Genomic DNA, 13,692 nt, shown 5'->3' with positions numbered 1-13,692 from the left:
AGTAGCCCTGATGATGATGTTGACAGTAGCCCTGATGATGATGTTGACAGTAGCCCTGATGATGATGTTGACAGTAGCCCTGATGATGATGTTGACAGTAGCCCTGATGATGATGTTGACAGTAGCCCTGATGATGATGTTGACAGTAGCCCTGATGATGATGTTGACAGTAGCCCTGATGATGATGACAGTAGCCCTGATGATGATGACAGTAGCCCTGATGATGATGACAGTAGCCCTGATGATGATGTTGACAGTAGCCCTGATGATGATGTTGACAGTAGCCCTGATGTTGACAGTAGCCCTGATGATGATGTTAACAGTAGCCCTGATGATGATGTTGACAGTAGCCCTGATGATGATGTTAACAGTAGCCCTGATGATGATGTTGACAGTAGCCCTGATGATGATGTTGACAGTAGCCCTGATGATGATGTTGACAGTAGCCCTGATGTTGACAGTAGCCCTGATGATGATGTTAACAGTAGCCCTGATGATGATGTTGACAGTAGCCCTGATGATGATGTTGACAGTAGCCCTGATGATGATGTTGACAGTAGCCCTGATGATGATGTTGACAGTAGCCCTGATGATGATGTTAACAGTAGCCCTGATGATGATGTTGACAGTAGCCCTGATGATGACAGTATGATGTTGACAGTAGCCCTGATGATGATGTTGACAGTAGCCCTGATGATGATGTTGACAGTAGCCCTGATGTTGACAGTAGCCCTGATGATGATGTTGACAGTAGCCCTGATGTTGACAGTAGCCCTGATGATGATGTTAACAGTAGCCCTGATGATGATGTTGACAGTAGCCCTGATGATGATGTTGACAGTAGCCCTGATGATGATGTTGACAGTAGCCCTGATGTTGACAGTAGCCCTGATGATGATGTTGACAGTAGCCCTGATGATGATGTTGACAGTAGCCCTGATGATGATGTTGACAGTAGCCCTGATGATGATGTTGACAGTAGCCCTGATGATGATGTTGACAGTAGCCCTGATGATGATGTTGACAGTAGCCCTGATGATGATGTTGACAGTAGCCCTGATGATGATGTTGACAGTAGCCCTGATGATGATGTTAACAGTAGCCCTGATGATGACAGTAGCCCTGATGTTGACAGTAGCCCTGATGATGACAGTAGCCCTGATGATGTTGACAGTAGCCCTGATGATGACAGTAGCCCTGATGTTGACAGTAGCCCTGATGATGATGTTGACAGTAGCCCTGATGATGATGTTGACAGTAGCCCTGATGATGTCAGTAGCCCTGATGATGATGTTGACAGTAGCCCTGATGATGACTGTAGCCCTGATGTTGACAGTAGCCCTGATGATGACAGTAGCCCTGATGATGATGTTGACAGTAGCCCTGATGATGATGTTGACAGTAGCCCTGATGATGTTGACAGTAGCCCTGATGATGATGTTGACAGTAGCCCTGATGATGATGTTGACAGTAGCCCTGATGATGATGTTGACAGTAGCCCTGATGATGATGTTGACAGTAGCCCTGATGATGATGTTGACAGTAGCCCTGATGATGATGTTGACAGTAGCCCTGATGATGATGTTGACAGTAGCCCTGATGATGATGACAGTAGCCCTGATGATGATGACAGTAGCCCTGATGATGATGACAGTAGCCCTGATGATGATGTTGACAGTAGCCCTGATGATGATGACAGTAGCCCTGATGATGTTGACAGTAGCCCTGATGATGTTGACAGTAGCCCTGATGATGATGTTGACAGTAGCCCTAACGATGAGGACGACGGTGACTTCCTAAAACAGGGTGTCTGAGAAGACCTGAGATAGACCTTTCCAACAGGACCACCCATACATACTTGGGGTATGTTCATTAGGCATCAAACGAAACCAAAACTGTCAGCAAAGTAAACAGAACAGATGAGTTTCCGTACACCAGATGAAGAGAACCAAATCAAACACCTTCAGAGGGAATAATACTGAATTTCAGTTGTTTCACTCAGACCACTGAACCCTCAATGTCAGCGTTAATTCATTAAACAATTAACAACAAAAATACATTTATTTCTTATAGGCCAAACACTCCAGCAAGAAGTTAAACATACATTCTGAAAGGCATGGAGTTCTCACACACACACACACACACACACCACCCCCAGGTCTGTACCCCAGGTCTGTATCCAACCCTTTCTTCTATAAGGCCTCTGATTCCATCTGGTCTCTGTCCTCGGTTCCATCATCATGTCTGGTGATGGTCGAGGCCCCGGGAACAGCCCCACCTACCGCCTCCACCCTGCTACACTGGTGGCAACAGCTGCAGCTGTGATGTGGTGTCTGCTTCTGTCTCTGCTGGTTCTGGGCCAGGCCACTGAGGAGCGTCAGTACCCTGATCTCATGCGCCATACGGGCCTTCTCCCTCCGGTCCTCCCTGTCCGCCGCCTCCCTCTGCCTCATCTCCTCTCTCTCCAGCCACTGAGAGAGCAAGTCCTGCTGCCAGCGAGCCTGACAAAGAGACAGAGCGAGAGAGAGAAAGTTTAGACACTGAGTTTTCTACCAAAAGCATTATGATGTTCAGTTTATATTACGTACATGTAGCTAGTACCGGGGTCGGACCCTCCTCTAACTTACAGAACGGCCTGAATTCTCCGGGCATGGAAACATTGCTCAATTGGTATCAAGGGACCTAACGTGTGCCAGGAAAACATTCTCCCACACCAGTACACCACCAGCCTGTTGTTCTAGTTACAGAAAGTTAGATTACACAACATTCTGAGAGTATATAAATGTCTCTCTCAACGGCGTCACTTTACCACCAGAGTAGGGCTGTAGTTTTAATACGATTTTTGATGCGAAGGCGGAGCCATTTTGAAGTGAATAGGCATCACCGATATTTAACAAGCTTTACGTATCGGAGCTCTGACGAAGGCCGTGTGGATTTACGGATTGATTAATCTATTAGCCTAGATGGCAATTCTAACAACATATTCATATTTAGAGTTAGCCATCTAGCTCAGTGTTTTGTGGTCCCCCCTTCTTCCACAGGTGGTGTAAAGTCTAAAGGACAGTGAGCACAAAGATGGCGACAAATTTCTTTGAAAAGCCATAAATAAAAATCAGATAATTCTTGATCCTATTTTGACATATTGCACATCAAAATATCAACAATGCATTTACTGAATATGTTAGCTATTTCATCTAACTTTTTAAAATCATAGGATACCGATCTCAGTTATCTTACTAGGTACTGGAAAGAAAGTGTCAAGAGCTCCGCCACCAAGGTAAACTGTCCATACCCCCCCCCACAAAAAAATGTGTTGTTGAGCAAAAACAGTTAAATGTAAATCGCAATATGACTTTTTGTCCATATCGCCCAGCTCAATGTTCAACGGTGCTAACATGCTGACCAGTTTAAAAATGAGCAGAACAGGGACTACATACAGTGGAGCAAAAAAGTATTTAGTCAGCCACCAATTGTGCAAGTTCTCCCACTTAAAAAGAAGAGACAAAATTAGAAAAAAAAATCCAGAAAATCACATTGTAGGATTTTTAATTAATTTATTTGCAAATGGTGGAAAATAAGTATTTGGTCAATAACAAAAGTTTCTCAATACTTTGTTATATACCCTTTGTTGGCAATGACAGAGGTCAAACGTTTTCTGTAAGTCTTCACAAGGTTTTCACACACTGTTGGTGGTATTTTGGCCCATTCCTCCATGCAGATCTTCTCTAGAGCAGTGATGTTTTGGGGCTGTTGCTGGGCAACACAGACTTTCAACTCCCTCCAAAGATTTTCTATGGGGTTGAGATCTGGAGACTGGCTAGGCCACTCCAGGACCTTGAAATGCTTCTTACGATGCCACTCTTTCGTTGCCCGGGCGGTGTGTTTGGGATCAATGTCATGCTGAAAGACCCAGCCACGTTTCATCTTCAATGCCCTTGCTGATGGAAGGAGGTTTTCACTCAAAATCTCACGATACATGGGCCCATTCATTATTTCCTTTACACGGATCAGTCGTCCTGGTCCCTTTGCAGAAAAACAGCCCCAAAACATGATGTTTCCACCCCCATGCTTCACAGTAGGTATGGTGTTCTTTGGATGCAACTCAGCATTCTTTGTCCTCCAAACACGACGAGTTGAGTTTTTACCAAAAAGTTATATTTTGGTTTGATCTGACCATATGACATTCTCCCAATCTTCTTCTGGATCATCCAAATGCGCTCTAGCAAACTTCAGACGGGCCTGGACATGTACTGGCTTAAGCAGGGGGACACGTCTGGCACTGCAGGATTTGAGTCCCTGGCGGCGTAGTGTGTTACTGATGGTAGCCTTTGTTACTTTGGTCCCAGCTCTCATTCATTCACTAGGTCCCCCCGTGTGGTTCTGGGATTTTTGCTCACCGTTCTTGTGATAATTTTGACCCCACGGGGTGAGATCTTGCGTGGAGCCCCAGATCGAGGGAGATTATCAGTGGTCTTGTAGGTCTTCCATTTCCTAATAATTGCTCCCACAGTTGATTTCTTCAAACCAAGCTGCTTACCTATTGCAGATTCAGTCTCCCCAGCCTGGTGCAGGTCTACAATTTTGTTTCTGGTGTCCTTTGACAGCTCTTTGGTCTTGGCCATAGTAGAGTTTGGAGTGTGACTGTTTGAGGTTGTGGACAGGTGTATTTTATACTGATAACAAGTTCAAACAGGTGCCATTAATACAGGTAACGAGTGGAGGACAGAGGAGCCTCTTAAAGAAGAAGTTACAGGTCTGTGAGAGCCAGAAATCTTGCTTGTTTGTAGGTGACCAAATACTTATTTTCCACCATAATTTGCAAATAAATTCATTAAAAATCCTACAATGTGATTTTCTGGATTCTTTCTCATTTTGTCTGTCATAGTTGAAGTGTACCTATGATGAAAATTACAGGCCTCTCATCTTTTTAAGTGGGAGAACTTGCACAATTGGTGGCTGACTAAATACTTTTTTGCCCCACTGTAGGTAATAGGGTATTCCCTATACACTATGGGACTACATGGGTAATAGGGTATTCCCTACACACTATTGGACTACATAGGTAATAGGGTATTCCCTATACACTATTGGACTACATAGGTAATAGGGTATTCCCTACACACTATTGGACTACATAGGTAATAGGGTATTCCCTATACACTATTGGACTACATAGGTAATAGGGTATTCCCTATACACTATTGGACTACATAGGTAATAGGGTATTCCCTATACACTATGGGACTACATAGGTAATAGGGTATTCCCTACACACTATTGGACTACATAGGTAATAGGGTATTCCCTATACACTATTGGACTACATAGGTAATAGGGTATTCCCTATACACTATGGGACTACATGGGTAATAGGGTATTCCCTATACACTATTGGACTACATAGGTAATAGGGTATTCCCTATAAACTTTGGGACTACATAGGTAATAGGGTATTCCCTATAAACTATGGGACTACAGGGTGTCATTTGGGACACAACACATATAGGGTGCGTTCAGAAAGAAAAACCCCTTGGACTTTCCCCACATTTTGATACGTTACAGCCTTATTCGAAAAATGATTCAAATGTATTGTTTTCCTCATCAATCTACACACAATAACAAAGCAAAAAAAAAAAAAATGGGGTTTTAGAAATTTTAGCAAAAAAATAAAATACACACAGAAATATCACTTTTACATAATCGTTTCTTTCCCCTCATCAATCTACACACAATACCCCATAATGACATCACAATACCCCATAATGACATCACAATACCCCATAATGACATCACAATACCCCATAATGACATCACAATACCCCATAATGACATCACAATACCCAATAATGACAAAGGAAAAACTCATTCATAGAAATATCACATTTACATAAGTATTCAGACCCTTTACTCAGTACTTTGTTGAAGCACCTTTGGCAGCAATTACAGCCTCGAGTCTTCTTGGGTTTGACGCTGCAAGCTTGGCACATCTGTATTTGGGGAGTTTCTCCCATTCTTCTCTGCAGATCCTCTCAAGCTCTGTGGAGGTTGGATGGGGAGCATCGCTGCACAGCTATTTTCAGGTCACTCTCGTGCTGGTTTTCATCAATGATCTCTCTGTACTTTTCTCCGTTCATCTTTCCTTCGATCCTGACTAGTCTCCCAGTCCCTGCCACTGAAAAACATCCCCACAGCATGATGCTGCCACCACCATGCTTCACCGTAGGGATGGTGTCAGGTTTCCTCCAGACGTGACACTTGGCATTCAGGCCAAAGAGTTCAATCTTGGTTTCATCAGACCAGAGAATCTTGTGTCTTATGGTCTGAGAGTCTTTAGGTGCCTTTTGGAAAACTAATAGGGCCGTCATGCCTTTTACTGAGGAGTGGCTTCCGTCTGGCCACTACCATAAAGGCCTGATTGGTGGAGTGCTGCAGAGATGGTTGTCCACCTGGAAGGTTCTCCCATCTCCAAAGAGGAACTCGGGAGCTCTGTCAGAGTGACCATTTGGTTCTTGGTCACCTTCTAGACCAAGGCCATTCTCCCCAATTGCACAGTTTGGCCGGGAGGCCAGCTCTAGGAAGAGTCTCGATGGTTCTAAACTTCTTCCATTTAAGAATGATGGAGGCCCCTGTATTCTTGGGTACCCTCAATGCTACAGAAATGGTTTGGTACCCTTCCCCAGATCTGTGCCTCGGCACAATCCTCTCTCGGAACTCTACGGACAATTCCTTCAACCTCGTGGCTTGGATTTTTGCTCTGACATGCACTGCCAACTGTGCGACCTTAAATAGACAGGTGTGTGCCTCGCCCAAATCATGTCCAATCAATTACATTTACCACAGTTGGACTCCAATCAAGTTGTAGAAACAACTCAAGGATGATCAATGGAAACAGAATGCACCCGAGCTCAATTTCGATTCTCATAGCAAAGAATCTGAATACTTAAATAAGGTATTATTATTTTTTGTCATTATGGGGTATTGTGATGTCATATTATGTGGTATTGTGATGTCATTGTGGGGTATTGTGATGTCATTGCGGGGTTTTGTGATGTCATTGTGGGGTATCGTGTGTAGATTGATGAGGATTATATTTGATCCATTTTAGAACAAGGCTGTAACGTAACAAAATGTGGAAAAAGTCAAGGGGTCTGAATACTTTCTGAATGCCTTGTTTAGATAGACATATCTATCTATTCGTCTCTGACCTGCTCCTGCCTCTGGCCCTCCAGCTGTACCATCAGACCCCGGAACTCTGAGACCAGCCTCTGGAAGCAGTCTGCCAAGTGCTTCAACACAGGCTCTAGGGGCTGGGCGGAGGGAATGGTGATACCACTGCCCAAGTTGGGGCTATGGTCTGGGGGTGGAGAAAAATGGCAAGCAGGCTGGGGTGGTGGCGGTGTTGACCTGGAGTTGCTGCGGTCATCCTCCAATGGATGAACTGCAATGCAAGAGATTAAATAGATTCATTAATCAGATATTCTGATTTTGATAAAGCTTTATTAATCACAACATTGGGCAATTTGTTTAACACTTTTTTGGTTACTACATGATTTCATATGTTTTATTTCATAGATTTGATGTCTTCATTATTATTCTACAATGTAGAATCAACAGTTTACCCAAATTGCAAGGTTATTATAGTAAATGAAAACAGAAACGAAAATAAAAACGAAAATTGGAAAAACAATTTAGCAAACTAAAAGTATATATAAAAAAACACTTGAAAAACAAACTACTGAAACTAATATTTTGGACTGCAAAAAAAATAGAAACAAAATAGTTTAGTTTTTCTTAGTCTAAAAACTTTCGGCAAAAATCTAAAAGTTTAAGCTTCTGAATCTGGCGGGTAAATGTTGCCAGGAAATGGCAATGTTTCAAATAGGCCTAGCTTGTGCATCACTATCATAAGCTAACAGGGAAGAAATCCGAGGACGAGCACGGAGCGTGTGACTGGGCCAAGCTAGAACAGCTTGTGTTGGAGCCGTTTACAATCCACATTGACCAACTTCAAACTGACAGCCAGTCGTGTGTCTGATGTGGTGCCGTGCCTTCTCATCCTTGAGGCATTCAACTACTGTTGCAAAACAGGTCCTTCTGAAGTCACTGTGTGAGCACATGCGATATGGCCTCACATTTTTTTTTTTTAAAGCTTATGGCCATTCACAATATACATCTACATAATAGTGTTAAACAAATCAAAATATATTTATATATTTTAGATTCTTCAAAGTAGCCTCCCTTTGCCTTGATGACAGCTTTGCACACTCTGGGCATTCTATCAACTAGCTTCACCTGGAATGCTTGTCCAACGGTCTTGAAGAAGTTCCCACATATGCTGAGCACTTGTTAGCTGCTTTTCCTTCACTCTGTGGTCCAACTCATCCCAAACCATCACAATTGGGTTGAGGTCAGGTGATTGTGGAGGCCAGGTCATCTGATGCAGCACTCCATCACTCTCCTTCTTGGTCAAATAGCCCTTACACAGCCTGGAGGTGTGTTGTGTCATTGTCCTGTTGAAAAACAAATGATAGTCCCACTAAGTGCAAACCAGATGGGATGGTGTATCGATGCAGAATGCTGTGGTAGCCATGGTGGTTACGTGTGCCTTGAATTATAAATAAATCACAGACAGTGTCACCAGCAAAGCATCCCCTACACCATCACACCTCCTCCTCCATGCTTCACGGTGAGAACCACACATGCGGAGATCATCCGTTCACCTACTCTGCGTCTCACAAAGACACGGCGGTTGGAACCAAAAATCTCAAATATGGACTCATCAGACCAAAGCAAAGAAAAAAAAAGTCCACCGGTCTGATGTCCATTGCTCGTGTTTCTTGGCCCAAGCAAGTCTCTTCTTCTTGTTGGTGTCCTTTAGTAGTGGTATCTTTTCAGAAATTCAACCACGAAGGCCTGATTCACAGGCAGTTGAAGTTGAGATGCCTGTAACTTGAACTCTGTGAAGCATTTATTTGGGCTGCAATTTCTGAGGCTGGTAACTCTAATGAACTTATCCTCTGCAGCAGAGCTAACTCTGGGTGGTCCTTTCCTGTGGCGGTCCTCATGAGAGACGGTTTCATCATAGTGCTTGATGGTTTTTGCGACTGAACTTGAAGAAACTTGACATTTTCCAAATTGACTGACCTTCATGTCTTAAAGTAATGATGGACTGTCATTTATCTTTGCTTATTTGAGCTGTTCTTGCCAAAATGGTATTTTCCCAAATAGGGCTTTCTTCTGTATATCACCCCTACCTTGTCACAACACAACTGACTGGCTCAAACACATTAAGAAGGAAAGAAATTCCACAAATTAACTTTTAACAAGGCACACCTGTTAATTGAAATGCATTCCAGGTGACTAGCTCATGAAGCTGGTTGAGAGAGGGAACACCCCCCCATCCACATCGATGGAACAGTAGTGGAGAGGGTAGCCAGTTTTAAGTTCCTCGGCATACACATCACAGACAAACTGAATTGGTCCACTCACACAGACAGCATCGTGAGGAAGGCGCAGCAGCGCCTCTTCAACCTCAGGAGGCTGAAGAAATTCGGCTTGTCACCAAAAGCACTCATAAACTTCTACAGATGCACAATCGAGAGCATCCTGGCGGGCTGTATCACCGCCTGGTATGGCAACTGCACCGCCCTCAACCGTAAGGCTCTCCAGAGGGTAGTGAGGTCTGCACAACGCATCACCGGGGGCAAACTACCTGCCCTCCAGGACACCTACACCACCCGATGCTACAGGAAGGCCATAAAGATCATCAAGGACATCAACCACCCGAGCCACTGCCTGTTCACCCCGCTGTCATCCAGAAGGCGAGGTCAGTACAGGTGCATCAAAGCTGGGACCGAGAGACTGAAAAACAGCTTCTATCTCAAGGCCATCAGACTGTTAAACAACCACCACTAACATTGAGTGGCTACTGCCAACACACTGTCAATGACACTGACTCTACTCCAGCCACTTTAATCATGGGAATTGATGGGAAATGATGTAAATATATCACTAGCCACTTTAAACAATGCTACCTTATATAATGTTACTTACCCTACATTATTCATCTCATATGCATACGTAGATACTGTACTCTATATCATCGACTGCATCCTTATGTAATACATGTATCACTAGCCACTTTAACTATGCCACTTGGTTTACATACTCATCTCATATGCATATACTGTACTCGATACCATCTACTGTATCTTGCCTATGCTGCTCTGTACCATCACTCATTCATATATCCTTATGTACATATTCTTTATCCCCTTACACTGTGTATAAGACAGTAGTTTTGGAATTGTTAGTTAGATTACTTGTTGGTTATTACTGCATTGTCGGAACTAGAAGCACAAGCATTTCGCTACACTCGCATTAACATCTGCTAACCATGTGTATGTGACAAATAAAATTTGCTTTGATAACATCGTGCTGAGTCTACCTTTGATGATATAATGATAATCAGTGGCATTGATAGCAGAAAGTGTGACCGACAGAGAGAGTCAGACAGAGAGTAGAGTACATACCAGCAGGTTCATGATAGTCGTTGCTGTGCTCTAGAAAAGCATCATGGCGTCTTCCACCCGGGCCAACCAGTGGCCGAGTGATGATTCCTACATCGTTGAACTCGTAGTCGTCTGTGTCGTCTGCCTCCCTGTCCTCCTCCACCTTCATCTCAGACACCATATACCGTGACTTCTGTCCTGCCGTCCCCTCAGGAGATACAAAATTGCATCCTCCTCCTAGTCTTCCAATCCCTTCAGATCCCAAATAGCGCCCTGTTTCTGCGATCAATTCAGACCCAAAATGGCACCCTCCTAATAATCCTCCTATGCCTTCAGGAGATCCAAAATGCCGCCCTCCTCCAGTCCCTTCCATAGCGCGATTTCTCCCCAGCACAGCATCCATCTCAGAGTAGTACCTGAAACTGCAGGGTTGGGAGTCATCCACGCTCATCAGCAGCTTGGCTCTGACATAGTTGGCCTTGAGGGTCTTGACGCGGAGCCGGCACTGGTGAGGGCTGCGTGAGAAGCCCAAGTCACACATGCGGGCTGAGAGGTGTTTGAAAACATGGCGGTTACGGACATTCTCCGCCAGGCTCTTCTGCACTCGCTCGTCACTCCAGGCACACAGCAACACCTGCGTCTCTTCCACTGTCCAGTTGACGGAGCGCTCGGCCTCTCGCTTTCCTGCAGGAAAGAGTACAGTTACAGTACGGCAAATGTTTAAAACAAGATGGCCGACTGACTGTGGTAACACCTTATCGACATGTACAGTAGCTGGGTTTATACAGTGCAGACTGGTACAGTGGTACTAGCTGATATTACTAGATTTGTTGCCCTGAACCAAATGACATTGAATTACAGGAAACAGGTGTGTCTTAATTCCTGGCTGCAAAAGTGTGAAGCATGCAGACTGCTGATGGTGCTTAGCTATAAAGTATCTGGAATATCTCACATTTTTGCTAGAATGTTTGGCAACAATATCGTACTAGTTATCACTTGACTGTTGTCAAAAAAAATGTTGGAGTACCTAGCTAGTAGGCTAGCTAGTTAGCTACTAAGCAAGAGTCAAGATAAGTTTCGGTTTCCAAACCAGTCTGCTTTGCGACATAGCTATCTAACATCAAAACGGGCATTATCAAGTCTAAAAATCAACATTAAAAAAAAACATGAGCATTTTCAATAGCAAAGTGAAATCGAAGCATTGCCAGGATGTGTAGCTAAGCTTTTGCTGACTTTGGCTAGCTTCAACACGTTACGAATGAGATGCATGCAACGTTAACAATCAAATGTGTAAAAACGTTTTTAAAAAAAAAAAAACATACAGCACCTTTTTTCAGAAACTTACTTTTAGTAGAAGTTGTCACCGAATTAGTAGAGTTGATAATTGGAGGATTCATTTTTTTTATATATATATATTTTTTGTTGCTTTCAATTTGTAATAAACATCCACAGATAACGGTGTGATTTCCTCTTCCGGTTTCAGAGTCTTGTTTGCGTGACGTCACCACGAGACAAGGAGGAGTCCGTTTCCTTCTTTTTTTTGCAGTGACGTAAACAAACTGAAAGCTACAATTGAAATAGAATATAGAATGAAATATAAAAAAAATACCACATTAAATGTTCCCAAGTAAAATATCTGATCAAGAACAAAATTAAGATTATTATTATTTTTTTTTTTTTTTTGATAAAACAAAACGTTTTTACTCATCATTAATTTATCAAAATGTCTGTCTCTCTCCTTTGAGATGAGAAAGAGGAACAAGATAATGTGAGAACAGTGTGTCTTGTAAAGGAGGAGGAGGAGGAGGTGAAAGCTCTTCTGAGATTCCCAATGCTGCGTTTGGCAGTGTGCATTCTGCAATGTACATAAAACATTTTTAGTCATTTAGCAGACACTCTTATCCACAGCGACTCAGCCATAGCCGTTTTGTAAACATAGCAATGCAGAACCAAAGTGTGAGAAATTGGCTGTGACTACTAACACTGCATAGTAGTGATAGCTTCATAAAAAAAATGGATAGAGGACACAACTTAGATGTAACGGTGTTGTTTTAGCATGGACATCGCCATTGAGCGCTTCCACCATTTTAAAGTAGTCAACTGGGTGGGAATTCCAACTTCATTGGCTGATCTCTCCAGATTACCCTTGTGGGGGTCATGTCCAACCGGGTCATCAGGAGGGAACAGCCAATTGTGAAGAAGAACATTTGATAGCTACATTGCCTCAATGGCCGTGAACGCACAGACGGAATTAAATAGAGATTCACACACACACACACACACAACCACTGTCCCCTGCATATTAGCTACTGGTTCTCGTCTCCTCTTTCTGTGCTCACTGACCTTCTGACCTTCTCCTCATGCCAGGGAGAGATATACAACCAGTCTCTCTGCCTCTTCCTTCTCCCTCTGAGTGTGTGTGTGTGTTCATGCATGATATACAACCTGTCTGCTCAGTAAGGGGAGAATACATCCCATAATTCCCATCCCTTCTCCCCTGCCCTAGCCAGACATTATTACAAGCCTATACTTGTTATTTATTACAGTAATATATTATCATAAGCTCAGCCTGTCCCTGGGAAGTCACGCTTTTAGCAAGATAACTGTTCCTGTCCCATGATGTTAAGAGAGAAAATCCGGAGGTAAAAAACCTTGACTCTTAAAAGATCCTCACCGTTACATTCTGGCGGTAACACAGTCTTTACCTGCTTATTTTCATGGCAAAACTAAGTGTGACGGTACAATTCCTCTGTGTCTAGATGAGTCCTCTCGAGTATTATGTGTGTGTGTGTGTGTGTGTGTGTGTGTGTGTGTGTGTGTGTGTGTGTGTGTGTGTGTGTGTGTGTGTGTGTGTGTGATAATGCTGCAGTGTTGCTGCCTAAGAGAGGCTGCGTTTGACTTTTCAAATAAAAGCATTTTCATGTTTATTTTTGTTCAAGACAAATCATTTAGTACTCTACTCTTACAACACAATTCCTATTTTAACCTATTTAACCACTATTTAATCACTATTAAATCAATTTAGCCACTATTCTAACCTATTTAAACACTATTTAGTGTTACTAAAGTCTAAAATGTTCTTGAATAAATTTACATTTGTGTTTAAATTCAAACCATGTGGATTCTCAGTGATTATTCAGTAGTTCAGTGTTGACTGTACAGGCAAGGATAGTAAACTGCA

At 43.1% G+C, this 13,692-nt stretch overlaps 1 protein-coding gene across 2 annotated transcripts; it reads right to left on the bottom strand.

Moving 5' to 3' along the window:
- Positions 1-1,661: 1,661 nt before the first annotated feature.
- Positions 1,662-12,062, bottom strand: LOC112246513. Of its 2 annotated transcripts, none has more exons than XM_024414893.2 (4): positions 11,839-12,062; positions 10,533-11,195; positions 7,206-7,438; positions 1,662-2,501 (listed from the first exon to the last, which is right to left on the bottom strand). In XM_024414893.2, the coding sequence occupies exons 1-4, from the start codon at positions 11,906-11,908 to the stop codon at positions 2,193-2,195; spliced, it is 1,275 nt and encodes a 424-aa protein (XP_024270661.1). In that variant the 5' UTR covers positions 11,909-12,062; the 3' UTR covers positions 1,662-2,192. The 2 variants fall into 2 exon arrangements, with proteins under 2 accessions (XP_024270661.1, XP_024270667.1); XM_024414899.2 differs by having other exon boundaries at positions 1,664-2,501; positions 11,857-12,058.
- Between the last annotated feature and the right edge of the window lie 1,630 nt (positions 12,063-13,692).

This window comes from Oncorhynchus tshawytscha, linkage group LG04 (assembly GCF_018296145.1).
Source record: "Oncorhynchus tshawytscha isolate Ot180627B linkage group LG04, Otsh_v2.0, whole genome shotgun sequence".
Classification (NCBI taxonomy): Eukaryota; Metazoa; Chordata; class Actinopteri; order Salmoniformes; family Salmonidae; genus Oncorhynchus; species Oncorhynchus tshawytscha.
This window is presented reverse-complemented; position numbering and strand designations above follow the sequence as displayed.

Coding starts and splice junctions, on each gene's coding strand:
- LOC112246513 (XM_024414893.2), bottom strand. CDS start 11,908: ATGAATCCTCCAATTATCAACTCTACTAATTCGGTGACAACTTCTACT. Junction 11,196..11,838: donor AAGTAAGTTTCTGAAAAAAG/GTGCTGTATGTT, acceptor TCTTTCCTGCAG/GAAAGCGAGAGGCCGAGCGC. Junction 7,439..10,532: donor CGACTATCATGAACCTGCTG/GTATGTACTCTA, acceptor CTTGCATTGCAG/TTCATCCATTGGAGGATGAC.